General features: G+C 43.9%; 5 protein-coding genes across 7 annotated transcripts; 1 reads left to right on the plus strand and 4 right to left on the minus strand.

Annotated features, from left to right (window-relative positions):
- Nucleotides 1-219: 219 nt before the first annotated feature.
- On the minus strand, nt 220-7,746 carry LOC125770616 (E3 ubiquitin-protein ligase RNF25). The gene is made up of 4 exons (XM_049440432.1): nt 4,413-7,746; nt 4,199-4,267; nt 3,334-4,033; nt 220-3,275 (listed from the first exon to the last, which is right to left on the minus strand). Exons 1-4 carry the CDS (start codon nt 4,418-4,420, stop codon nt 2,832-2,834), a joined length of 1,221 nt encoding a protein of 406 aa, XP_049296389.1. The 5' UTR covers nt 4,421-7,746; the 3' UTR covers nt 220-2,831.
- Nucleotides 7,747-9,364: 1,618 nt separating this feature from the next.
- LOC125770618 (mobility group protein 1A) lies at nt 9,365-15,516 on the minus strand. 2 transcript variants are annotated; one of them, XM_049440434.1, is made up of 3 exons: nt 15,358-15,516; nt 10,224-10,433; nt 9,365-10,042 (listed from the first exon to the last, which is right to left on the minus strand). In XM_049440434.1, the coding sequence occupies exons 2-3, from the start codon at nt 10,371-10,373 to the stop codon at nt 9,857-9,859; spliced, it is 336 nt and encodes a 111-aa protein (XP_049296391.1). In that variant the 5' UTR covers nt 10,374-10,433; nt 15,358-15,516; the 3' UTR covers nt 9,365-9,856. The 2 variants fall into 2 exon arrangements, with proteins under 2 accessions (XP_049296391.1, XP_049296392.1); XM_049440435.1 differs by lacking the exon at nt 15,358-15,516 and adding an exon at nt 13,567-13,696.
- A 1,821-nt stretch (nt 15,517-17,337) lies between these two features.
- On the minus strand, nt 17,338-20,089 carry LOC125770613 (FACT complex subunit Ssrp1). Its single transcript, XM_049440427.1, has 3 exons — nt 19,860-20,089; nt 17,723-19,762; nt 17,338-17,650 (listed from the first exon to the last, which is right to left on the minus strand). Exons 1-3 carry the CDS (start codon nt 19,911-19,913, stop codon nt 17,573-17,575), a joined length of 2,172 nt encoding a protein of 723 aa, XP_049296384.1. The 5' UTR covers nt 19,914-20,089; the 3' UTR covers nt 17,338-17,572.
- Nucleotides 20,090-20,378: 289 nt separating this feature from the next.
- LOC125770614 (N-acetylglucosamine-1-phosphotransferase subunits alpha/beta) lies at nt 20,379-23,435 on the plus strand. Of its 2 annotated transcripts, XM_049440429.1 has the most exons (5): nt 20,379-20,595; nt 20,665-20,934; nt 20,998-22,280; nt 22,344-22,545; nt 22,610-23,435. In XM_049440429.1, exons 2-5 carry the CDS (start codon nt 20,776-20,778, stop codon nt 23,132-23,134), a joined length of 2,169 nt encoding a protein of 722 aa, XP_049296386.1. In that variant the 5' UTR covers nt 20,379-20,595; nt 20,665-20,775; the 3' UTR covers nt 23,135-23,435. The 2 variants fall into 2 exon arrangements, with proteins under 2 accessions (XP_049296386.1, XP_049296387.1); XM_049440430.1 differs by lacking the exon at nt 20,379-20,595 and having other exon boundaries at nt 20,614-20,934.
- Nucleotides 23,343-27,014, minus strand: LOC125770615 (uncharacterized). The gene is made up of 5 exons (XM_049440431.1): nt 25,238-27,014; nt 24,921-25,160; nt 24,669-24,840; nt 23,757-24,538; nt 23,343-23,620 (listed from the first exon to the last, which is right to left on the minus strand). Exons 1-5 carry the CDS (start codon nt 25,635-25,637, stop codon nt 23,457-23,459), a joined length of 1,758 nt encoding a protein of 585 aa, XP_049296388.1. The 5' UTR covers nt 25,638-27,014; the 3' UTR covers nt 23,343-23,456.
- Nucleotides 27,015-27,128: the final 114 nt, after the last annotated feature.

Here is a 27,128-nt window from a genome sequence, read left to right on the forward strand (position 1 = left end):
TAGAAGATCCAGAAGAGCTAAAAGAGCTAGAGGATCTAGAGGATCTAGAAGACCTAGAAGATCCAGAAAATCTAAAAGGCCTAGAGAATCTGGAGGATCTAGACGACCTAGAGAACCTGACACACTACTCCAAGATTCTCTACTATGAGTCACTCATTCCCTACCGTTCTTTCATGTGATGCGTATTGAAAGAGAGAAGAAAAAAACACAAACGAACGATTTTGTTTTCTTGTTCCATTAGTCTGGGCAAAACGGTTTTGCCTTCTGATTTGTGGTAATTTAAGATAACATACATATCATATTGTGGATTGACCATTAAAGGGGGGCAGAGACACAGACATTCTTTCCCACCTGCCGATGTTCCACCCTTCTCTCACACGTGCAGGAATTACAAATGACTTAGAATACGATTTTTCCCCCACCGGCGACACTTCAGACGATCGTGGATCGTGGAGCTCGGATATTGGGAGACGATTTGCTTTTTGCGGGGTAGAGACATCATTTTAAAAGGGTGCACGTTTAATTTTTTATTCGTCTCAGGGGATGATTTACTTCAAACACCGGGGGCTTTTCGTTATGTGTCCCTGTTGTTGTTCTATGTGCTTTGACAGTTAATTATTACTGAGTTATGTTTAAATTCACGTTTACATCATCACGTACCGGGCGCAATGAGAAATTAAGACTTTAAGCCAGCTTCTAAAAATTCTTCTCTTTGCCTGATTTTCGATAAGAGAGTATGTGTTTCACTAACTTGAGATTTTTTTCTTCAGTTTTATGTTTTGCGTTGAGAATTGTTTTTTTCCTGTCTTTTTGAATGATAACCTATTGCAATCGAATTGTATCTATCGTGCTGTTGTTTTTGTTTGTAGTTTTACAATGTGTCTTCCATATGTATATCCAAATGAGCTTCTTTTTTATATTGTATTGTGCTTTTTTTGCTATGCTTTCAACCCCTTTACAACTCATTTAAGCCTATTTCTTTGCTATTAAAGGGGTGTGGTGATGCGATTTGATTTTCGCTTTTATCTGAACTTTTATCTTTTTTTATTTTTCATTCCATTTCCACAGCAAAAACGAAACTCGTTCACTTTCGCTCTCGTTCGCTCTGTCGCGAGTGTAATTGTTTGTTTTATCTGGTTTGGCACGCAATGATACGCGTTCGTTTCTTCATAAGAAATTATCAATACCCACACAAACGTAAAGCAATAAATAGTATAAACAGCACAAAACTATGCGTAGAGGAACTCATTCTCCACTTAAGTGATAAAGTTGAACCCATTTTTTTAAGCTTAAGTTGATACATTTACGGGCAAAAGTAGAATCTTCTTTCTCGAGCATTTGCAAGATGAAATCGACTCTGTTGCAACACTTTTTTCAACTCACACACGTGGAAAACTTTTCGACATGCAAAAATCTAATTAAAGTAAATATATAGAAAACGGGAAGCATTTCACATCTACATGAACACATTCCAGTGCAACTGGTAAAAGAAATGGAACCAACTTTACCATTCGAAAACGGAAAACGCTTTAAGTTAATATAATAAGCTTTTTTTTAGTAATTGTTAAACAAAATAAAGAGACAATATCCATTACACTGTTGTCCTTCGCACGCCTCAAAACACGGACCATGCCCTTACGTTTTGAGGAACGGGAAGTGTTAAATAAGTTTTGTGTCTTTTTCTTTAAATTATTTTAAACGCTATCGAGTGTAGGGAGAGATCCTTGGTATTGGGTAAGAGGTGGTCACGCACACGCACCGCTCCCTATATATCTTCTCCATTTCCCCGGGCTATTTGTACGTTCGAAACTAACCGTATCTCTTATCTAGTGTGTGTGTGTGTAAAAAAAATCACCCGTCCTTCTCTTGCGCTCTTACGGATGATAAATAAACTATAGATCACGTTACACATTCCGTCCACTTACGCACATCCATGCGTTCTTACAAAAAAAAACTTATCGTTAATGATGAACGGTAAACTTTACGGATAAATCTACTACATTGACGCCAGTTGGTCGCCAAAAACAGCCGACATTTGAAGCGAAAATATTATTATTAAACTCAAGCGAACTTAACAACACGACGACAAAATAAACATTTCTTCGATCGTACCATTTCGTACGCTCGCAGTAAAGGGGCATTAGTCTTAAACATCGGGATTGAACGCCAAACGAGCGTACGTACGACTGTCCCTGGTGGGCAGAATCGAGCACATCTAGAAAAATTCGTAATAAAAACATCCAAACTACTGTGTAGTAAAAGCGGACCTTACCACAACATATTCCCTTGCCGTACACAGCTAACAACCCGCCCAGGGATGTTTGCATCGGATCCAACATCCGAACGAAAGTCTTTTCAAGCACGCTGCGGGCTAACGCGGCGTCGGTTTGTTTCAGTCGTTGCAGGCAAGCGCTGTGCAACAACAGACGGTAACATTGAGGATGCCTTCGTTCCATACGGTGGATCATTGGCCTACCTACGGACAGCCAACATTGATCGAAAATTCTACGCTTGTCCGCAACTATGCGGACGTTGTTATGAATATGCATACTGTCGATTATTTTGGTACGAATAAGAGTATTTACGAGATTGAAGAGAATCTGCATACGTGTCCAGTGGATTAAATGTTATATCAGTAGCATCGGTCTGATGGTGCGGCGGCTATCATTCTGTCCACGTTGCTGCTGTTTGCTCTTCGACAGATTAGGATGGGCATGATGAGCCCACGGCCAGCAGGATTCGCCCGGCCCGTTGTACAGCCGATCCAACACATCCCGCTCGACCCAATGACACTGCATCGCGTGGGGATCACTTTCCTCTAGCAACAATTGTCACCTGGCGTCGGATGCGCAGGGAGTACCTAAATTTTTGGCCGCTCCACCGGCCGCTGTTGAAGTGCCAGCACCTCCACCACCACCACCACCACGGCCCTGCTGCTGATGGTGATGATGATGGTGATTGTGATGATGACGCTGGTGCCGGTTGTGATGGTGATTATTGTGACGCCTATTTCGACCGCCACTACGATGATGATCATTCTGTCCCGAACAGCACGGCTCAGTACAAGCATCCGGATCGTCATTTGCTTCACCGTTCGCAAGTGCGGCCTGTGCATTATTACGCTGCCGACCGGCATTATTATTACTCGCCCCTTTTGAGCTTGAAGATCCTTTGGCGTGTTGTGCGTTCGTGCCATGCTTCTTGTTTGCTGGCGTTTTCACCTCCGGCAGCATTGGGCTGGGAACGTTTGAAGTATCATTTGTGCCTTTAGAAATCTAAAAGAAAAATCACATTAAAACAAAAAACCCTTTTTGGAGTCTCTTCCTCGCTTACCTCGCCATTTGGAGATTCCGTTTCGATCGCAATCACATTGCCCTCTTCGGCTTCCAAATCAATAATTCCACCACGCCGTTTCTGATGCATAAACAGCCGGTTCATTTGTGCCTGGAGTGATTTCAGCTCGTCGGTCACCTTAAATTTCGGTGCATTCTCACGTTCCGCCGGTGGCCGGCAGCGCATCAATGGTTCCACCTCTACGCCGTCTATCGATTCCCGGCACACCGGACACTGGGCCTGAAATGGTTTCGTTTCCTTGCGCTTCCAGATCGGTAGCTTTTCGATCTCTTCCTCATAGTTGCGCTTCGAAGCATTGATGTGACACGCCAGACAGTGGCTGTGCAGATAGTGATAACACACGGTTTTGGTAAACTCATCGCCCTCGAGAAACCCGTACAGACAGATCACGCACTGGCCGGACGGTAGATTGCTTGCCGTCAGCTGCTCCCGTATTATGTCTATGAGATCAAACACGACCGGTTGGCCGATCGATTCAGTCAACTTTTGCTGCACGGCACGCTCGATCTGCCCGATAATGTTATCATCCAGACCGCGTGGATTTCGTAACTTCACGTTCGGACGCACATCCGGATAGCCGACGGCCGGTAACACCTGCAGCGTGATACAAACGTACTGTGATTCCAGCTCTTCGCCCACCGTTGGAAATACGGTCGTTTCAATCATCTCCGGAAATCCGCTTCATAAACGAAATCGAAAATAGAAACGAAGACGCAACAAAAACAATTAGAACGATAAGAATAATCATATTGTGTAATATGTTGATAACTGTATTCACCCTCACACAGGCCAATCTTCACCACACCGTAAAGGACGCAAATCAATAGTCCCAGTTGCATCTTACCTTGCATTCTTCGTGATGTGAACGTCTTCCATCAGAATCGCTTCCAACGATTCAACTTCATCCAGCAGACTGTGGAAGAAAAGGAAGGAAAAGATTTATCATACCAAATCATATTGTGCCCATCGGCTAGAAGGACATCGAACCCGGCGAAGAAAACTATTTCTTCGCCTTTTGGGCTAGCCCGAAAATATATCACACATCGATCGATACTTACGCGTCCATCCTTAAAAATCAAAGGGTGCCAAATATTCGGACACACAACAATTAGAAAAGATACACAAGAGCGTAGCTTGTGGTAGAAATTTTCAACACTAAAAGAACGGGATTCACTTTTCACAACACTGGCACGAAATAAACACACTTTTCTACAGATAAATACAGCGCACGGGTGTTGAAAATATTCAGTCCAGCCTTGCGTGTGCCCGTCTAGCATGCCCTAAAAGCGCAGGCTACACAAATGCATCCCTTTTGACAGCGATTTTGACAGATGTAAGCAAACGCGCTGGTTTGACGTTCGCGTCACTGGCGCGCGGAAAGGAATTTGAATTTCGGATCAGCTGTTGCGTCGGTTATTAAATTTATGCGTTCAATTTGTATTTATCTACCCAGTAGCTGACCTTTCTTTACTTGCACAATCCGTAAATACATTTCACAAATGTTACGCGTTTGTTTTTCTTTATTTGTTTTCAATTTCCATCCATTTGTACATCCATGTAATATCTAAATCGGTGCCAAACGAAACAGCGAAACCATTCAAACCATTCTCATTCAACCTGCTGCTCCATTTCATAATGGTACACAGTACCGACTGGAATGGAGCGCTCCCACCAAAGGCGGGTTATTTTGAGGGACGATTTTCTTGTTAAATTTCCGTTGTTTTTTATTTGTTTATCTTTTAACTTTGTTTCACATCTACCGAACCCTTACTTCAACATAGCTGAAACATTTCTAGGATTGGGATACATGAGTTATGATTGCAACACAACGCCATCCATCCACAAACTGATTCGTTGTTCAAAACGTTTTGATCCAACTAATTCCGAAAATAGACCATCCACCGAGTTGCCAAGAATGGTTTTAATATTTATCATACAATTGTTCTTTTACCTATTGAAAATTCAACCTACGAAAAACGAGGGAAACACTTCACACGATGCCCAAGAACAAACACAAACATTAAACAAAAGTACAGATAGAATGTAATGTGTGGCAACTGATACTAAATGCAATAATTATGAAGATGTTTCACGTAAAGAGATTGAACTGAAATGGAGATGATTTCTTTCGTTGATTGGACCAATGTACAAACACGTGTACGGTCCTGTCCATAATGCGTCAGACATTTCCCGCCAACCACCTGTCTGTTGTGCCACGTGCTTTTACTACCCTTCCAACAAGATCAAGATCAACAGACCACCAGCAAAACCAAGAGCCAAGAGAGAGAAAGAGAGAGAGAGACCAATTTGCTAACAGACGAACGATCCCTTTCAATTCTACCGAAACCTACAGAGGAGAAATCCATCCAAAGCGCTATCCTTATGAAGGCGAAGAGGCGATGATTATGATCCACGAATCCTTTTTTTTATTCAAACCGAACTCTAGATGATTTTGTTGCTTTTCTGTGGGCGTACGCACGTTAGGAAATCAAACTGTTATTAGGAAAAAAGGGTTCTTCCTGTGTTCCGGATTTCCGGATATGCGCGTATCCTTGTGTCGCCGCCGACCGACGGAGAATGGTGCCAGTTTTGTTCTACAGATGTCTTCCGGTTGATCCTTGAACGCTACATGTGTTCCTCGCACTACCGTAGCTTGATTACGAAAACGATACGCTCAGTGGTCTATATATTATGTACATATGGACACTGGGTTTTCCCTTCCTAAATGTTCCTACCACTAACCGAGGTCCCCTCCCCCAACATTGGCTCACAATTCCCGTGACCCATGATTTTCCCATCCTCAATCGCACTTGAACTAAAGGTGTTTGTAAGTTAACCTAACTTTGTAAAACTCTACAACCCGCTCTTGCCGTTCCCCCCGTTTTTTGTAGTTAACCATCTTCGACGAGAGATTCGACGCATTCCAAGACAAGCCTCACACCACCAACAACCCATCAAGAATGTAATAATTAACAGACCAATGGATGATGATAAACCTCCGAAGAAAATTAAAACTCGCTCAGCAGAATGCGCTTCATGTTTCTGTTTACATTTCCTTACTAGTAAAGAATTTATTGTTTATTACTTCTCGGGCTCCTTCCTTTTTCACTGATTTATCAAAAAAAAAACTAAACCGATAGCTCACTTGCACGCGTGCGACGACGCGTGCACTATCTATAATGGCATACTAAGGGGGGAATTATATAATTGATAACGTTCGCAAATGAACTGAATCAAAACATGACTACTAATGAAACTGATTGCGCTTGCGCTAACACTACTATAAATTCGGCCTGCTGTCACCACCTTTCCTCCTTTGATGCCTCGTTTTATTTGCGCGCTGCTGCCGATGATCGACGATCTTTGTCATATCTCCAACAGGTTCAGATTGGGCTTTATCACTCTCCTTTTTACAATGGCGTGCGCGTATGTGTGTGTGTGCGTGTGTAGGGCCTTGAATCCTTTTGGTTAGCCAACAAAAATGTGACCAATTCTCGCACGCTTCGTCGTTGTCTCTGCCTGCGCTCTGGGATGAAGATGAACTCTGCAGAAGTCGTTTATCGTAAGCGTCGCGCAACCATAATTTCACTTCCAGAACAACACACAAAACGCAACACGCCAGGAGAGAGAGGCCGGCAAACAACGTGTTCTAGTAGCAGCTGTAACTCCTTCCTTGAATTTAATATCCCTTTCTTGAGTTACAGGGGACCGTCGCCGTCGTGTCTCTGATAGCTTTGAGATAACATTAAGGTGGTGATTTTGAGATGAGACACACGCACACACAGAGAACGTGTCGATGTGTAATGAATGTTTGTGTATGTGTTTAAATGTGCATGTGTGCTTGTGTATGTGTGTAAATGTGGTGTGTCGTTTTGGGTTTATAAAAAAAAGCAGTGTATCCTTCCTCTCTTGGTACACTTCCCTTCACTGATCTATATAATTACATATTAGTTACCCCCTTTTTTCCCTAAACTGTTCCCTGGCTTCCCTACCTTGCTAAGAATAATTTTATCCTCATTTGTAAAAGTTTGTCTGTTTTTTTTTTGTATTTTGTATTATTTGTGTGTCACTCACTTATAAATGATTGAAAAACAAAGTAGAAAGGTTTTGCGACCTTTGTTGGGCGCGGGTGTCGCTTTTGTCCGCGATCGAGAAAAAACAGGGAGGAGAAATGTACTTTTTTTTTTTTTGCTGAACCATATCCATCATCGCGCCATCGCTTCTTTTGCCTTCTCTGTCTCTCTCTCTCCCCTCTACTCAGCTTCCTTTTCTCTCCTTCCGCTTTCTCCTTCCTCTTCCCCCTTCACTCCTTATTTTCTTGCCTTTCCTCATGATTCCATTTTTATCATCTCCTCTCTTTTTTTCTCTTTCAATCAATTGTCATTAATTAATCACGGCCTTCCTTGAAAAAGAAACAAAAAAACACGTAAATTAAGGAGGATCAGTTGGCAAAATGGTATTTTTTTTAGTAATACAAATAGAAACAACAGCGTGTGAACACTGTTGCCATTATCAAATGAGACTAAGTGAAGAAAAAAAAACAAAAGGAGGAAAACGTTAGGAGAGATGCCTGGGACTGGTAGGTGAGAGGCGGTTTTTTTTTGCAATTGTTGCTGTTTTTGTATATGTTTTTCATTTTCCAAACAATAGTTTGCTAGGAAGTTCTAGAGGCTCATAAAACAACAAAAAAAAGTGAGGCAAATTACTTGTCGGTTAGTGCTGGCTTTATCTACTGTTGTATGCAAAAAAAAGATTTAGTTCGGTTGCATTTTCTCTACTCCTGTTTTCTGCGAAAAATCTAACACACCTGTTTTTCTGGATTGTTTCACAATTTCCAAAACAAAACTAGAAACGCGCACGGGGGTATTATGTACTGTCCCTGGGAATAGGACGACCCCACAAACAAAAGGAAAGCAAGCGGAAATGACAACTTGGCACGCGGCGGCACACGACACACACACACGCATATGACAACAAGAGTACTCTTGTGCTGTGTTGGAGGTGATGCGTGCGTTTAAGGATCTGTCACTCTAGTTCAAATGCTGATTGTACGCTACAATCAATGTGCTCGCGCTCTTTCTCTCTCTCTCTCATCGCTAATTTGGTGGGAAAAGTTTGGAATGTTTCATTACTTAAAAAGGTGCCTGGAAAAAAACACAAGCAGTATGAGGATGACAAATATGATAGATCGAGAAGCGATCAAGGGTGAAATAATCAGCAGGAGAGGACGGAGAATGCGCCAAACCACATTACCCTGCGGATTGTTTCAACATGATGTAGGCACGATACATGATGAGGGGGGAAAAGATGCATAATGATTGGAGAGGACACAGAAGAGAACATAAAACAGTTACAATTAAAACCGCGAAATTACTTAAGCTCACGATCGATCTCCCCCTTTAGAATGTGCGCATGCGCGCACACATAGAACAGCTAAGGCGGAACAACAAATAACGCTCCTGTCACACACTTGCGCGCCAGGACACGCATTCTTGCGCGATTATATATGCGCGCTTGCGCACACACTCGCATCAGGATATGTAGCAGAGCTGGGGCCTTGTTTTTGACAGCGAGATTAAGCTCAAAGCGCAAAACTCTACATTCTATGCATCTGGCAACGGTTCTATTATTTCCAAAAGAGGGGGACGCGGCGCACCGGACGTTCACACTCCAGAAATGGAAAATTAATCCAAATATACCTCCTGATTTTCCTCTCCTCAGAGAACACGCTGGAGGTGTGTGAGGGTGGGGCTTCTTCTTTTCTCTTCTTGGTCATCTTTACAGAGCAATTTTTAGTAAACCCGAAAGCAAAATCGCTTCCAAACAGACAGGGAGGGGGGCGAGAGAGAACAACACAGTACGAACAATCGATTCGCTTTTTTTGGAATACATCCGGGGTGGAGGGGAATAATTTGGGCCGCGCGGGGTCGAAGATTTCCCATAAAAATATGCGTTTGACCTGGTTTTTTGTTGGTTGTACAATAGGTAAAACTCTATTTTCCACTTGTCATTTTACGGTTTTTTAGTTGTTTTTTTATCTTTTCATTTCAATTTTGTGTAAAGTTGTGTGTGACGCGTTGGCAAGTTGATAGATTTTCGTTAGCAGTAATAATAGTAGTAGTTGTGGTGGTAGTAGTAGTAGTAGTTGGAGAAGGAATCTGAAGGTTAATCAACGGTCGGAAAGCCTTTCTTTACGTAGAGTTTGGGAAGGATGGGGTTGGTGCCGGATTTTGGTGATGGTAGGCTGTGTGAGGGATGTGGCGTTACATTACCCCGATTCCCGGAACACACATCCTGGGTGGGTAGGAATAAAACAGGTCGGACACAAGGGTGTGGGGGGGATTGGAGGGGCGGAGTGGCTATAGAGCGATGTCCAGGAGTGTTGTTGGTTTTTGTTTCGTGTGTAAAAGACAGAGAGAGATGCTGTGATTTGTAGTTGAAGTAAGGCCCCGAACATTTACACAATAAATTAAAAATAATTATTTTAAGGTTAGTGATTAGTTCAGTCGCTCTCATCTCCAGACTCGTCATCTTCATCCTCCGAATCCTTCTTTTTGCTCTTTTTGGCAACTTTCTTTGCACCTTTCTTTTTCTTGGTTCCGGCGTCCTTGCTGCCACCGTTTCGCTCGAAATCTTGCATCTGTTTGTTGTACTCATCCTTCATCTTGGCTGCCTTGTACTCCCATTCCTGTGGAAAGGATTTTTAATTAGGACAGGAAAAACGTGAATGTTAGCAACCGATTTAATTAACAAACAAATAAAAACTAAAGATAGCTGACGCCATTTCTCTCCTTCTCGCTATAAATTGATCAAATAAAGACTCCCTATACGGATCTAGGCAGTGATGAAATAGTTTCCAATCTACTTACGCTCTTGTCCTTCATTCCACGCCACAGCTCTCCGCCCTTCTTGGCGATTTCTGTCACTTTAATGCCAGGGTTTTCCTTTTTGATCTGTTCGCGGGCCGAGTTCAGCCACAGCATATAAGCCGATAGAGGACGCTTTGGTTTCTCAGCCATGATGGATGCGATTGTTATTCGATGTCAGTATGTTTAAATGTCACAAACAATTAAAATGTTCTGCAAATTTAATCAGAGAAAAGATAAACTCATTAATATTAAAAGAAGATACAGAAGATACACACAAATATAATCATGATGAAACCTATTGCAAAACACAAAATGGATTCCGTAATGGGTTCGAAAGAATTTGAATTTTTCCGTTTTTGTTTCACCTTTCCTGAACACCTCCCCCCTTTTTGCTCACTCTCTCCCTCTCTCGTTCGTTTATTAGCGAAACAAACAAGGCAACATAGTAGCACCTTTGCGCATTAGCTTCTCTCCCAACCAGGGCAAGAGTTGTGACCGGAAAAGGAACACTTGACGTTCTTTGGCTACGTTTTGAGTGCCCCGTTTAAAAGTCCCTACCCAACTCTTCATCCTGTATCTCAGGCGGTTGGCAAACAGCAGCAGCACGCGCTAACGACAAAATCTGAATTCGATTTTCCATTCCATGTTCAAAGGCATGGTATGTAATGCTCTCGACAACAAAACTCTCTACCATAGTAAAGAGTGAGTGTCGGAAGAAGAAAATAGTATAAAATGATGACGTTGATGGCATTTCTTGGTGATGTGTGTCCTCTTGTCCTGGTGGTCGCTTCCTTTGGCCTCTTCTCGGCCACCTCGGGGGAAACCAATAACCATAACGTGTACAACATGCAAACCGTAGAAAGATCCACCAACCAGCATAGGACAAAAAAAAGGAACACAATCTCACCCTCTTCAGAACTGTTCCTCACGGATCATTTGATCTCTCTCTCTCTCTCTGGCTATTGGCCCTGATCTACACACCTATCGATGTGTTACCTCGACGGATTACTCGTCGACGTTTCGATGTTATGCTCCCTCCTCTGGTGGTGGGCTTGATAAATATGAAGGCTTATGCGTACACTCAAGCGCGCGTTCTCTCTCTCCGTACAATCGTTCCCCGTTATATGTTCCGAGTTATGGTCGACTCTCGCCACGCAGAATGGGACGCACCACACGTTCGAACAAAAAGATGATGCGACGCGCACACGCAGCTGCCCTTGTGCGACGACAAACCCCCCTTCTTCTCACCCGTCCCTTATGGAAGGTAGAGAAACGTGGTATTAGCTCGCTTCGTCTTCTACGGGAACAGAACTCACAAATTTGCCTTGAATAAGAGCTACGCGACGGAACTTCGAATGATAGTTCGAACTCTGTGTGTGTGTGCGGCAACTGAGAAAACATACTTATGAAATCTGATGAAATTGGAGAATGACGAAAACGACGGAAGAGAAGAATCCGTTGCGAGTGACTGTTGGCGTGTGTTCGTCTCGTCAGCTCTTGTAGTATGTTGCGAGCGCCATCGCCTGCTTTGGTTTCCGTTACAGAAAAGAAAAACGTGCGGTTTCGCAAGAAATGACAAGAAGCAACGAAAACTATTTGCCTTTCGATTTGAATACGAAAATGGAGCATACGTTTAAAAAGAACAGTGTTAAATATTTTCTTATAATTAATAATATCATCTTTGTAAAGTAAATTTTGTATTACATGGTTATTTTTCCTAAACTAAATTGATTTCGAGAATTCAGCAATAAGCTGTCAATTTGGGTCAAATAGCCTCTTTGAAGGTTAAAACTGTACCGTGCAATTTAAAATCTCATCCCGTAGAGAAACGCTCTTTCAATAGACTATTTTTCCTCCGCATGAAATTGTAACGCTTCGGAAAAATGCGCGCGCTTTTTTTATCTCAAGCATGATACCCACGCTAAGAGTGTTACGAAAACGACCGTTTGATTGTTTGCTCTTAGGAAAAATTATTATTTTTTACATATTGTGCACATGAATAGTTAAATAAACTATCATGTTTTTAATAAATTTTCTTCACAGCCGACATTTTTCAGGTTCTTTGACGCCCATTGTGAGAAGTTGTTTGCAGCAACCAGAAAAGAAGCGCTTGTTTTACAAACGCCCGAGTATCCGTTTTCATGTGCCACACACAAAATGGAGGACGCAAATGAGAGCTGCTATTTACATCATCCGCATCATCTTCACGCAGGCTTCCTTTGCTTTATTTGCTTTTCATATGCCTCATTTGAACGAGAATCTTTCACCAACACTGAGAGAATGAATGATGGAGTATTACGCACAGATTGTAGTTAATTGTTTCTATCGAGCGAGTTTTGAAAAAAATTCAACCAAAACCATTTTTTAATTGCAAAACCATTTGCCAGTGTCAACGGAAATATAACGCTAATAACGTGCGTTACACACTGTAGCGTTACCTCGTATTCCTGTCAATGCGAACACACTCGTATGAACCCCCCCTAGGAACGCGGGTCGCGCGCGCTTGCAACACACCACGGCGTGGCCTCACGGGCAGATTAAGGCGCGAACGCACTTGTATTGGGAGAAAGACTATTTTCCAACGCCACAGGTCTCACACACCGCGTTACTTTTTCTTGGCCTGATTCGGACCGTTACAAAAATTCAACTGGCGCGACCCATGTTTGCAAAGTAGAAGAAACAAACACGACTTCCGGAGACACTTTTTTATGTAATATTACTGATAATAATGTTGCCTTATTAGCTATTACCATTTTACCAGCAGGGAAAATACAATAATCGGTAAATTAATTGCCTCATTTTGAACGTTAAAACTATGCTTTCTTCAAAAAATTCGCCGCGATGACGCTCATTCCGAACACACGCGCTATTTTAGGCAAACCCAAGCCATCCTTCCCAGGCAACGCGTCACACTTTTCGAGAAGAAGAATGATGATTGCTTAAGCTGTGTGTGGCTCGTAATAGCCCGTTTCTTGTTCTTTGCTGTTTGTTCAAACTTTAGCAAAAGTTTCCTGCAAACCAGCCTCGAAACGAGAAGCATTCCTCCACGGCCATATTAAAAAAAAGCCACTCAAAATCAAGCCAACAACCACATGAGCGTGCGTGCGCGTCATACATATTTGCTCACATCCCAGAAACCGTTGCCCCATACACACACACACAGACGCGCGCGCGCGCACACACTCTTAAAATCTGTTCTTCCATAGCAAACGCACGCACACACGCACAAGATGCCGGTCGTTGATTGGCACTGTTCAAATTTCAACATCTTATTCCAGAGTATTTACGGAATATTGGTGATTAATAGCACCGTACTATTACTTAATAAAGTGGCAGCACTTACTTTTTCCACACTTTAAAAACCGGATAGTCACAAGAAGTCACTGACGAGCAAACACAACCAATTCGTACTACGTTCCTAACAGCAACTGACTTCTTCGAACGCGGTCCAACAACGCCACAGGCCTCGGTACAACCGAACCACTCACACGATGATGAGTGCCCTTCTCAGGGTATAGAAAAAAAAGCGAACGCACACACATAAGCTTCCCTTGGTACTGCGCGTTAACAGAAGGCCGTTAACGTGTGTTGAACACTCACACACACACACGCGCTCGCATTAGCAACCGCTGCTCACAAGAGGTTCCCTTCAATCTGCTAAGCGGTGCGGTTATGTTGGCCTGTGTCTCGCTCGTATCGTGGCGTCAGTAGCCATTTTGACTTGCGATCCATCGACAAATGAGAGTGTCTTCTGCTGGCCCAGCTAAAAGGGAACCACACACACGCACACAAGCGCACGCACTCGGCACGGTACTAGCAAACGGCACCATTAAAGAGCGGGAAAAATAACAGACAGGAATTTGTCGTTATGTACGGGGCCGCGCTTGCAAGCAAACTTTTTTCGATCGAAAACGCAAAACTAACTGGAAATGGCTCGGTTCGGGATTTATTCCCGGTATGATTTTAGTTATTGTACTGCTGAAACCTACTTTATCAGAGATACCCACGCCTACTTTGATTGATTATTGAGCATAAAAATCAGTTAAAAAATGTGCTTCTTCTCACAATGCGGAAAACATATTTCCACAATTCCATCAAATCCTTCTCATTTGCTGTGTAATCGATTGTTCTTCCAATCGCAGCAGCCTTATAGATGGAAAAGAAATATTTAAAATCATTATTCAACTGATAATAATTCCCCAAAAACATAACTCCCCGGGGCTTCGGTGTGTGGATGGAAAAATTCAACACAACACCGCAAAGCACGCCGCCATTGATAACCGATTTCCGAGACGAAATTCAAAAAAGGTACCAACGCTTGGCGACGGTTCATACACAGCCCGACCGACTCTCGATATGCTGCTCTTCAACATTGGCTTCCACCAAAGGTGTGTGTGTTTGTTGGTGGTTGAAGCTGAGTTCCTCTATGTCCCAGCAGCACCAGTGCAGCGCCTCTTATCGTATCGACGGTGAGTGCCCGGTACGTTCAATGAAAAACCCGACTTGCTCTGGGGCCCATAGAAAGATGGACGAACGTAGAGCATTTGTCCTACGGTTGAAGCCAATATATGGGAAAAATATTTTGGCGCGAAACGAGCCATTTTCGTGAATTTTCCACCGTACCCCACGGGGTACCGATGCCAATCGATCGGCCACACCAAAGTAGGACGATTATGGAACAAAGTTCGCCCCTCCGGTGCGTTCCGTAGTGGAAATTTATTTTTCAAAATCCCACCCATATTTAATGCACCCAACACCGTCGAAGCCATAGGTCGCTCGTCTCAGCCATTTTGGCGTTTGGTGATTTTTTCTGTTCAGCCAAATCGCACGCACGCCACCGAAACGTATCGCAACGGGTGGAAAAATACTTTTACCAAACGATTTCATACGCCACCATGCCAAGCGGTACGTAAATCGACCACAATCGCTCATCGTTTCGGGTGCCACCGTCACCAGCCACCATACAATTCCAATATGTCGCCATAGTGGATTTGCTGAGCGAACCCACGCCAGCGAAGCGGTTCGGAAATTGGCGATTTTTTCCCCCTAAACCGTCACCGATTTTTGCGGTCAACGCGAAAAATACTCTTTGAATATTGTCACCATAAGTCGTAGAAGGGGATATTCGACTTACCGGAGTAAGATCCTGGAGAAATTGGCCGCACAAAATGCACTAATTTATGACCACTTTTTTCCTATGGACACACAGAGAGACACAGGGCAGAACACTTACTTCGGGACCGTACGAACTGTGAACGGTGCTAGAGCTCTACGAAGAATCAAAAAGGGAAAGCTTTGTCTGCGCTGCGAACACACCGAACAGCAAACGACGATTGCACGCACACAGGCGCACCGCGGTGCGGGCTTACTACGGTAAGTGTGTGCGTGTGTGCGGGATAAATGAAAGCCAAACGTCACTTTTTCAAACGTACCAGCAAGCCGCAAGCCGGCGTTATTGTTATTTACGCTGGTATAGAATATGCTTCTTTCTGGGTAGGCATATATGCAACCGGAATGCAGTTAAGGGCCCGGCGAAAAATTGTACCAACCAAATAGAAAAAAGTCTTGCAAATCATTTTTAAACTATCTGAACCTGAAAATTATGCATTTTTCGAAACAAAAACGTTCTGCAAAGCTTTGTTACGCGTGGTACAAGAATGAAATTATGCTAAAAGATGTTTTTCCCCCCACAGAAATAGATATTTATAACTGAAAAGTAACATAGCGGCATAAAGTTTTGATAAAAAGGACTGTAAAATTAGCTTGTCGAAGTAATGCGCCCACATGCCAACATCAACAAGTCTGAGCAAATGGTAACGCGGCGCTCCGGAACAGGGTTTGTTTACGTTTTTATTGTATGGAGTGTCTTTTGGGGCGGCGTGATGTCGCTTCTGGGCAAAAAATATCGCGTTGGTTCCGTAGGATGATGCACCACAATTCTCACAGCAAACGGCATGGGTATTATTTTAAACATTAAAGCATACGTATGTAGCTGTTTACATGAATCAGATTAGAGAGAAAAAAACGCTACAACTTCATACAGGAAGTTTATAAATTTTATTTTTAAGTAAAACAAAAAGACCTAATTTTTTTCTTATCCCTCATAAATTTACACGCGGGATATGAAAGCATTTTATTAACAAATTTAGTCTCCAATGCCATATGCATTCGTTTGCTTTTGATATTGAGCGATTCTATCGGTACGCTTTTTGGCGCCAAAATGCTTCTCTAGCGTTTTGTTTGTTGCCGTCGAAAACCCATAACGAAACATTGCAACAAAAAATAGCATAAAAAGCCAATTATAACCTACTATATCTTACAATTCGTATAGTTTTGTTTGAAAAAACAAATAAATTTTTAAATTGTAACGTAAACGTAACGCTCTATTCTAAAGCGACGCGGCACAAAATCTGTTCTCAAGATCGGTCGATATGAAAATCACCCTATAAGGCCATATACCAAACCGTCCCTTTGGCGGTTGTTTGTTGCAATTCTTTTTTCCCATATAGCTTCTCATTCGCTTCCCAGTCCAAATTCACCGCTTAGAAATCCTGTACCACTGAACTAACGCATATCCTTTTTGGAAGAGTCGCTTTGGGTTCGTACCCTCTGTGAACGTATCGGCGAAGAGGCAAACCCAAGGGTACGCAGGAAACCAAAGCCGGCTGTTACAGTGTGTTCCTTTTTTTTCATCTTTCTGTGCATACTTTTTACCTTATACGCTTACCATGTTTGCTGCCTGGCCAAAGGGGAAGCATAAATGTTCTAGGGGACCTTATGTATACGGGCTAGCAACATGAACACATCACAGAAGGTCTCTTATATCCGGCAAATGGGTTTTGCCTACTGTTCCAAAGGGACCCCGTAGCGCGTATGTGTTGGTTATGCAGCAGCGCATGCAATGACGCCAGAGAAAGTAACCGTTACGCATTTAACCAACGTTGCATGCGTTGCATTAGGAAAATGTACATATTTGCTGCCTTTAATTTGCAATTTGAAAACAGATGCAATTTGTAACATAATAATACATAAGCTTCATTTAACATTTTAACATAAAATAGAATTTCGATTTCTCAAATATAATCTTCGCAGCAAGTCAAAATAGAATGAGCTGTTTAATTACTACGTAAATGAAGTTTATTTGTAAATCTAATTAATCGGTTAAAGCACTGAGCTTTGCTTCTAGCTTCGGAATTCTGATTGGAATTATAACAAGAGATAAACATTACAATTCTTTCGATAAACTAAAGCAAACGCGTGTAGAGAGGTGAACCATACAGATGAGCGAAGAATGAACCTTATAAGGAAAGGAAAATAGTACAAACGAAACATTTACTGAGATGCTGGTTTTAATCACTTCCTTCGCTCATATCTTCCTCTTCTTCCGATTCGGATCCTTCAGATTCGGAGTCGGATTTGTTCGATTTCTAAAATGAAAAATATTAAAAAAAAGATTTGTTTAGTAGTAAAAATCATCTTGCCATTTCCGCTTCACTTACCTTCTTCTTGTCGGTCGATTCTGGCGTTTTAGCCTTCTTGGTGTCCTTTTTCGAATCATCCTCACTGGACGAATCATCCCCTTCGATGAACTCTTTGCTCTTGAATCCGCTGCCCTTCGTCGATGTGTCCGACTTCTTTGGGGACGGTTTCTTTTTTCTCTTTTCTCCCTTCTCACCATCGTCCGCATCGCCGCCGCCGCCCGACGCCTTGTAAGCGGCCATCGCTTCCGCGTAATCTTCCTTCGCCTTCGTTGCCTTTGCCTCCCAATCCTTCTTGTCCTTCAGATCCTTCCACAGCTCACCACCCTTCCGGCTGATATCGATCATCGACAGGCCTGGATTGTCTTTCCGTATCTGGTCACGGGTTGCATTCATCCAGAGCATAAACGCGGTGGCCGGCCGTTTCGGTGCGCCCGAATCTTTCGCTTTCGATTTCTTTGCGTTCGTTTCCTTCTTCTCCTTCCTTTCCTTCTTTTTGGGCGTTTTTTCCTTCACCTTTTCCTTCTTTTCCTTCTTTTTGTCGCGCTTTTTCTCCCGCCCACCATCCGATCCGCTGCCATCGCTGTCCCCACCGCTGCCGTCCTCCTCATCGGAATCGTCCGACGATGATTCCACGTTGCTGTCAAACTCTTCCGCCACGTCCGATTCTTGCTGGTTCGGGTTAAAGTCCTCATCGGTCGATTCCTCCGAATCGCTTCCATCGTCATCTTCGTCGCGCTCCTTCGCTTCCGCCTTGACGCGCGCCAGATACGCGTCCGGTTCGTTCTCATTATCCGAATCGGCAAAGTCGTCCTTGTAGCTTGCCTTTCCACCCGTGTTTTTCACGTTCAGCTTTTTCGATACGATAAAATCGAACAGCTTCGAGTACTCCTCCTTCTCGATGCTGCTGAACGTATGGACCGTGCCGGTTTTCAGTTCAATCTCAAAATCGAAGCTTCTGGTCGATCCACCGCTGCGGGCAAAGTTTACCGTCGCAATCTCCTCGAACCGTATGTGAACGGGCGGTTTGTGGACGTATATAAAGCCACGCTCGAGCGGATACAGATAACCTGCGGCCGCTTTAAACGAACAACCAATAGCTGGCGTTCCGGAATGGCCGATAAACGTGCCGGGCCCGGTTAGTTTACGATTTATAATCACCTTCATTATTTTGCCCAACACCTCGTACACCGGTCCGGACAGTTCCTTCGTAAGCTTATCTTCGTACTTTTCCTTCAGCTCTTCCTCCGTAAACGGTAGCTCGATGTTGGTTTCTTCGTCCATTTGGAAAAGCGTTACCAGGAAATGGTACCGTGTCTGGCCCTGCTTGATCGGTGGATCCAGTGAAATGACGAAAAACATCTGCCGATTATCCTTGTGGGGCAGCAGAAACAGGCGCAGCACGGACGAGGTGGGAATTTTAAAATCGTACGTTTTACCGTGCAGCTGGAAGAACGACTGGAACACCTTGATGTCGTAGCGACCGCGTGGCGTGAGACAGTGGATTTCGCGGAAGATCGCAATCGCATCGCCCGACACCGATATGACGGATGCCTGCTTCATGACGTTTTCCTGGAACGCTTCCACCGGGTCGATGTCGGCTGACTCGGACGTTGGAATGTGGAATCGCATCTCCATCAAGCTGACCGGCGCATCATCGTTCCGGTGAAACTCGACCGTTACCTCGTTCTTGCCCACGTTGCACTGCGATACGTGATTGAGCGGTATCTCGAAGCTGGTCTTATTCTCCACATCGAAGCTCAGCACCGCACCCTTAAACTGTACCGAGCCCCAGTTCCAGCCCCGCATCGATAGTTCCTTCTCCAGCATATCGAGCTTGTAGTTTTTCTTTACAAACTCAGCAATCTTTGTCTCCTCACCGGTAAAGCCAAGGAAACGATGCAGCGAACCATTCTTCAGGAACACACGCAGCCCAAAACTCCCCACAAAGCGCTGATAGTTTAGCAGCTCGATGTCGTTCGAGTTGATTTGTTCCACCTTGCCCGTTTTGTCACTTTTGAATACCATCGCTGTGTCGGTCATTTTCAGCTTACCCGGGCACTGCAAAGGTGTAGTAAACCAGCAATTAATAAAACACTGTTGCATACACAGATGGTGCGGGCGGAGGTGAAGAACCGGGACCGCACTTCTAGCTTACCATTGCGCCACGAATTTCCGAACTGATGGATGAAAACTCAAGAAAGTCAGCCATTTCCACTACCGTGTGAATGAGCCTATTTGCTCACCGAGGTGCGTTGATAAAAGTTTTTACTGCTCGTTGCGTAGTTTTACAGAAAAATCACCAAGAAATTGAGACAAAACGCAAGTACTGTTTGGATTGGTTATGTTTGGCGCGGTCGGAACGTTTTTTGACAGCTGCTATGTTGACAATCGGTGCTGAAGCATTTCCAGGTGGCTATCGAAGAGATATGCCAACGCTGGTTATATTATTGCATTATTTTTTCAAAAAATGCTGTAAAAATGATGATTTGCAATTTAAAAAACATGTTGTGTATTCAAATTTGTAATATTTTTGTCAAAATTATTTCCCTGGAATGGAAAACTAGCAAGAGAAATCAGTCCATCGTTATTTCGTATCCAGCACAGCCCGATGAAAAATCTACACATTATCATACCATCAACCGGCATTCAATAATCAGTTGCTTGAGCAAATTAAAATGTAGAAGACATGCTTTGCAATTTCATGATATGCGAGTGTACTATCCTATTTCAAGAAAAGGAACGAATTCCGATCATGATAATTAAAATAAGGAAACTGCCGGCAGTATGGCACAACTGAAGTCAGCAGAAAAATGTATGAAACTCCTGACACAACGTGTTTGTTGTGATGTTTATTTGTATTGTTGTTCCTACGGCGGATGTATATCGTTTAGGTAAATGGTGTTATCCAAAACACAGTGAATGTTTATCGCTTACGCATCTAAAAGTTTCACTTTCTGCAGTTCCTGCACCAAACATCCAGTGATCTCTATTGGCAAAGGATACAGTTTTCCCGACACCATGAGCGACAGTGACCGTGCCGTGCAACAGCGAGCTCGTAACATCCACCCCGAATGGAGCGCCGAAGAGTATCACGTGGAATGAAACGATTCACCCGGTGGTTCTGCGCTTCCGGTCCACAGAACGGCAAGCTCCGGTACAGGTGCTGTTGCGTGGTTACCGCACTAGCTCTGTTGGTTCTTTGCTACGTTATTGTTAATCTACTTGTAACGGTACGTAATGGAAGATGTGAACAATGATGAAGCTAACCTCTCATTTCTGTTCGGTTTCTGCAGCATACGTCCAAAACCGCATGCCAAAATAGCTACGAAGTTATAGATGTAGTATATACCTGGGTAAATGGAAGTGATCCTCAGTTTCTGGACGAGCTTGCACGCTATTCTGCGACGCGTGATAATGCTCGGTACGATGATAAGAATGAGCTGCGATATTCGCTTCGTTCGTTGGAAAAGTTCGCCCCATGGATACGGAATGTGTACATAGTAACGAATGGGCAGGTACCGTGCTGGTTAAATCTAGAAAATCCACGTATCCAAATCGTACCCCATGCAGACATTGCCGATGAGCAAACGGCACTGCCCACATTTTCCAGTGCCAGCATCGAAACGTTCATACATCGCATACCGGGATTATCGAGCCGGTTCCTTTATCTGAACGATGATATCTTTCTCGGCGCACCGCTGGAACCGGACGATCTGCAAACGCTTGCGGAAGGTGTGAAAGTTTTTACGGCCTGGATCGTTCCTGACTGTGCACCGGACTGTCCGTGGATGTTCGTGGGCGATGGATCGTGCGATCGTGATTGCTACGTGGAAGAATGTCAGTTCGATGGAGGCGACTGTGATCATCCGGACTACAAAACGGAACGGGAACGGGCGCACCAGCTGCACGATTACGAAGATGTTTCCGCACCGGATGATGCGGTGGAACCGATCGAGGAGGAACGTGACCAAATGTTTATTGATGTTCCAAAAATGTTTCCCCGTATTTTGCCGAGTAATGTGCGAACCTCGGAAAACATTCGTGATATTTATGAAATGTTTCGTATGAAAATGGATAACGGAAGCACTTCCACGCGGCAGCTCGTGGAGCGGTACAATAAAGAAAAGATGAAATTAAAGAAACGCCAGGCAAAACATCGTAGCCAGGGACGCGGTCATCATCGTACAGCTGAGCAGCAAAAAGCCCTTTTGGGACAGAATCGTACGGTTGGCATTAAACCGGAGGAAGGACAGTTACCTTCGATAGGGGGAAATTCGACCGTCAATTCACAGGACATTTTCGCACACTCGTTAATCCATACGAACCGGGTGTTTAATCGAGCGTACGGTTTCCACAACCGTAAGGTACTGGCCCACGTTGGCTTTCTGTTGGATGTGCAAATTATCGAACGAATGCTGGAGCGCTTCCCGGACGAGTTTCTCGTCACCAAGCAGCATCGATTTCGGGCAAAAGACGACATGCAGTATGCTTTCAGCTACTACCACTTTCTGATGAGCGAATACACCAACAAAACCGCTGGAGAAATCTTTGACGACTTCGATACGGATGCATCCGGGTAGGTTGGGGTTTTTTTTTAATTTGTTTCGAAACAGTAATTTGATCGCGATTTTTATTGCAGCACTTGGTCGGATCGTGAAATTCGAACACTTCTGACGAAGGTGTACAATCTTCCACTAGATTGGTCGGCCGTACGATACTTTGAAGAGGTCGTTACCAACTGTTCCTTTCGGCAGAACAATTTTCTTCCACTGGAACACCAGCAAGAGCAGCGTCAGACCTACCCCACACTGGTATACGAGCGTTACGAGGATTCAACAATTGTGAGTAGTTGTAGAATTTATTGTCCATCTTCGTTTACTTAACGTATGCTTATCACCCAATCAGCCAACGGTAACAAAAGCAATGGTGGTGGCCTGTACCGAGCTGGCCGATATGATGCGGATCAACTTCGGAAGGGTACCGCGCTATCGGTATCATTTAAGCGCCAAAACGGGCATTTACAGCAACTTCAAGATGCTTACGTCCAACATCACACAGGTCGTCGACGCACTTGACGAACTGCGCAAAACACCAAAAAAGTTTAACTGCATTAACGATAATCTCAGCAATGATCGGCCGGAAGAAAACCAGCTCATCACAGCACTGCTGGAGGATTTCTATCTTAGCCTCTTCCCAGCACGGAGCAACTTCGAGCTGGAAAGTACGTATCGGAACCGTTTCCAACGCTACGACGATTATCGTTCGTGGCTGTGGCGAAAGACACTGTTCCGCAACACGGTTTATCTCGTTTGTGGCGTAGTGTTTGTCGTGTGTGCCCGTCTACTGTGCTGCCGCCATAAGGGTAAGTTTGCACGCACTCTCCTAATGTTGGGTGCGGCACGATCAGCAGATTATAGCAATATTTCTTAAAATAAAATCATGACCAGGGCTTCCGGTAGAATTGCCCTGAATTAATAGCTTTTTTAACAGATGCTACAATTGTCCTAAAGGATTATATTGCTTCATCTTACCTTGTTTTTTGACGACTTTGAGGGAATTTATAGTTAGGTTGGAACTGGATCCTCAATCATTTCACAACAAAATTCCTCTTTCAGAAATTACGGAATAGTCTCTAGTCTTTTTAAACGTTCAGTAGGCCTACAATGACCTAAAAGCAATACTTTTATTTGGTTCAAACAGAATAAAGAACAATAGAACGCACAGCACCGTCGTTTTGTTCGTCCTTCTTTACTTAAGACTGATGCGAACCGTTCGACATGTTCGTCATACTAGACGAAACAGTATAGGTCGGTCCGGTGTATCGTCGATTCAGCTTCCGATAGGCAAAGACTCCAACAATACCAAGCACTACAGTGGCCGCAATACTGATCCCTATTATCGCACCGACACTCATAGCTGCGTTTAGGAAATAAAAATGGAAAATATCGTTTAACCTTTATCGTTACACATCGTTACATTTTGTGTAATGTGAAAGACGTTACGTGCCATGTGGTATGAGAATGAAATGGATGAATACATGCATTTACCTCACCTTCTTCAACAATCTCCATCGATATTTCGTACTCCTGTCCGCGCACCTTAAACAAACACTTCCACCAGCCGATGTCCCTTTCCCGCAGCTCCACTATCTCCAGCCCACATTCGCCCTCGCGCAAACCCTTCCCGTAGTAGCGATAGCGTGCATCAACCGAGGGTTTCATCTGATTCGATACCCCGTGTACCTCGCCGTACGGATCGACGAAACGGCAGATATCGATCGGAAGGTCCAGTATCGTGCGACAGAGCAACCGTTGTTCACGATCACCTGTGCTGGCCGTTAGCTGCCGGGTAACGGTTTTTCCCGGCTGCTGATATACACTCACGTTGTAGTACGTGAGATGATCTTGCGCACCGTCTAGATCGTTAATGCCGCAGGCCCACACACCGCTCGTAATGTTGACAACCTCGAACCGACAGATACCGAGCGATTTGAAGCGATCGAACCGTTGCGGCGCATAATCACTGCCGGTCGGTCCGGAAAGGTAGCAATACTCGATCGCATACGGTACCTCGCAGGACAGCGTTACCGGTGCGCTAGATGAGCGAGGATCACGGAATATTTCAATATCGGTTGTTGGCACCTCTAACCGGTTGTTTCTAGCGGACGAGCTACGCGTACGTACGGTACGTCCTCTGAAGAACCGTTTCCCCTTAACGTCAAACACACACCCGGTGTAGTCGGTTGGGTTCAGCTGTTGAAAGATGCGCCACACGCCAACGTCCGCCGGTGCAAGAGGTTTTTTAATTTCCAACGTACAGAGTCCTTTTGAAATTCTGGAAAAAATAACATAATTATAATTGCAAGAAATACAATTTTCGGTAAACGAGTATTCAGCATTCAGAAATTAGCCGACGCCCTATAGGCCTTGGGAAAAAGGGATTTGTATGAGACACGAGTAGATACTTTGTATTGTACGCCGAGTAACGCCCAGAGAGATGACCATCAAGCAGCATGTACTGGCGATTATCTGTTTCCGATAAGGCGCGGCACAGCGAAACCGTCGAACGGTACTGGCAAGACAATACGATATGGTCCTCCGTTTCATCCACCGTTGCCTTCACGTCACGATCATCCTCTGCAATTATAAAACGATTAACAAGTGGATGATACCGTTTGGCCGAGAATGGCGACTCGTCCACAGCAATCCAGTCTTACCCTCCACGAACAGATTAACCTTTGTAATTCTTTCCGTCATTGCGCCCCAGAACATAACGTGACACCAGAAGTGGCTGACCTGCTGCGTAAGATCGACCGTTTTTGAGCAGGATTCGGACACGACCTGTTCGGCATCGATAATGCGACAGTACCGTGAACCGTCCTTGTCCGGGCAGTTAACCGTTGCGGATGAGCTGGATCCACTTACGGTGACATTAAATTCTTCGATATATTTTATCGCTGCAATTGTTTGGAATGGTGAAATAAATCCTCAAAAAACGCTTTTAATGATTTTAGAAAAACAATCCTTTACTCACACAAAACGGTCACCTCGAGAAGACCGGTTCGGTCTCCACCATTTTGCTCCGTGCCATACAAAGTCCAACTCGTTTCGAGCGTTTTCTGAAGATTTTTCACCCGTACACCACATCGTTCCGAATCGTACCGTTCGACGGTAGTTTTATCACCGATCCGATGAATCTGATCACTGTCCAAGCTGTACTGCACATTGTTAACGGACACGGAACAATGAATCCAGTGTCCATCAGCTACAGCAGATTTGCGCAACTCAGCACCACCGTTCGGGTTAAGAAACGCGAGAAAACCAGCTCCTTCCGCGATGGACAATTTTTCCGATGGGAATATAGGTATCGTATCTGCCAGACTGATCGGAACATTCCGGCATACGAGTATTACGATCATCAATAAATGTAACATTTTAACACAATTTTACGTTCGAACAATGGGTAATAGCGATTTGGGGCAGAAATAAACAAACACTAAACAAAGAAACACGATAACGCAACGGACATTGCAGCACTAAGGTAATGCACTAGACACGTTTGACGAGCATGTAGTAATAGTAGTAGTTCCGTTTGACACTTTCATCACACACAGAACTCCGTGCAAAAAATGACCCACCGGTTTGTTTTTTGCAAATTTCAGTTCCCAGATCGTGTGGGCGATCGGGACACAAATCGATCGTTTACGTTACAAGTGTGGCTATTTTTGGTCGCGCGTATATTTCCGCGTTGTCCGAACTAACCGTTGATGCGTTTCTGGCCTGCATCCGACGATGTTATTCGGCACACTGAACCACTGCGGTTATACTGCGGCGAATGTCCACACCCTACGCAACGTAGTAACATGTGTCTCTCGTGTGCAACTGGTGGGGCGGTTTCAATTATACCGGTGAAGGAGCGCACGCAATACAGCTCCAATCGTTTAATGGTTAATACTGTTTCAATCCTGATAAAGTTTAGCCTTTTCGCACCCAATGTCCCAACGTCGAGGGGGAAACAATGGAAGAACCAAGCGACAGAAAAAGAACGTAAGCAACATGAGATAAAGTTGCTCTGGTAGGCCATTATTATTGCTCTGCGTCGTCCCCTACTATCGGCACCGTATTGCCGCCTCAGTAAGGAAACCGTTTGAATCCAGATAAAAATACAAACATACACCCCCGCGTGGCGATATAGAATTTCTAAAGCAGTATATAGTCCGTTAACATTCCACCTGTTTTTGTTTTTTTTTGTCTTTTGGACACATGTTGCAGGCAGCAAATAAAAGAAATCGTTTTCGTTCGAATATACTAAAGACAGAGAGATCCACCATGTTCCAACCTGTCCTTTCTACTGGACTAAATGATGGCACGCACGTCCGTCGCGCTGATGTGCACGTCGTCATGATACGCATGGAAAATGGTTTGCAATATACAAAACGAGTTATAAATAGTGCACCGCATCTTGATGTTCTAATTCAAATCTTTCACATCTGTGCCTATTACTTATCGGACACGGATTCGCAACGCGCGCCAACTAGTGATGGACCTCGTTTCGGAATCGATCGGGTTTCAAAAGATTCGTGCCAAATGGAGGAACCAGAACTGTTACTTTAAAATATTTAGTGAAAAATATGAAAACGACAACTGAAAATCGTCATTTATAATGATCATTCACAAAACATTATTGTGGACTATTCATGCCGTAAAAGATCGCTTCAGTTCTAATTGTTAACAATCATTTCGAGATCTTTAGCCTTTGCATTTTGATGAAACTTCGTTCTCCAGAGCTGTACAGGGAATCATTCCGGATCGCAATCAAAAAAAGGAAAAAGAATTTACATGTTTCATACCGATCTTCGCAAGATATTCCAAACTGCTAGTGCAAACGGATCTGATCGAGTTTTAGAAGCAAACGCACACTTTCG

This window comes from Anopheles funestus, chromosome 3RL (genome assembly GCF_943734845.2).
Source record: "Anopheles funestus chromosome 3RL, idAnoFuneDA-416_04, whole genome shotgun sequence".
NCBI classification, from domain to species: domain Eukaryota; kingdom Metazoa; phylum Arthropoda; class Insecta; order Diptera; family Culicidae; genus Anopheles; species Anopheles funestus.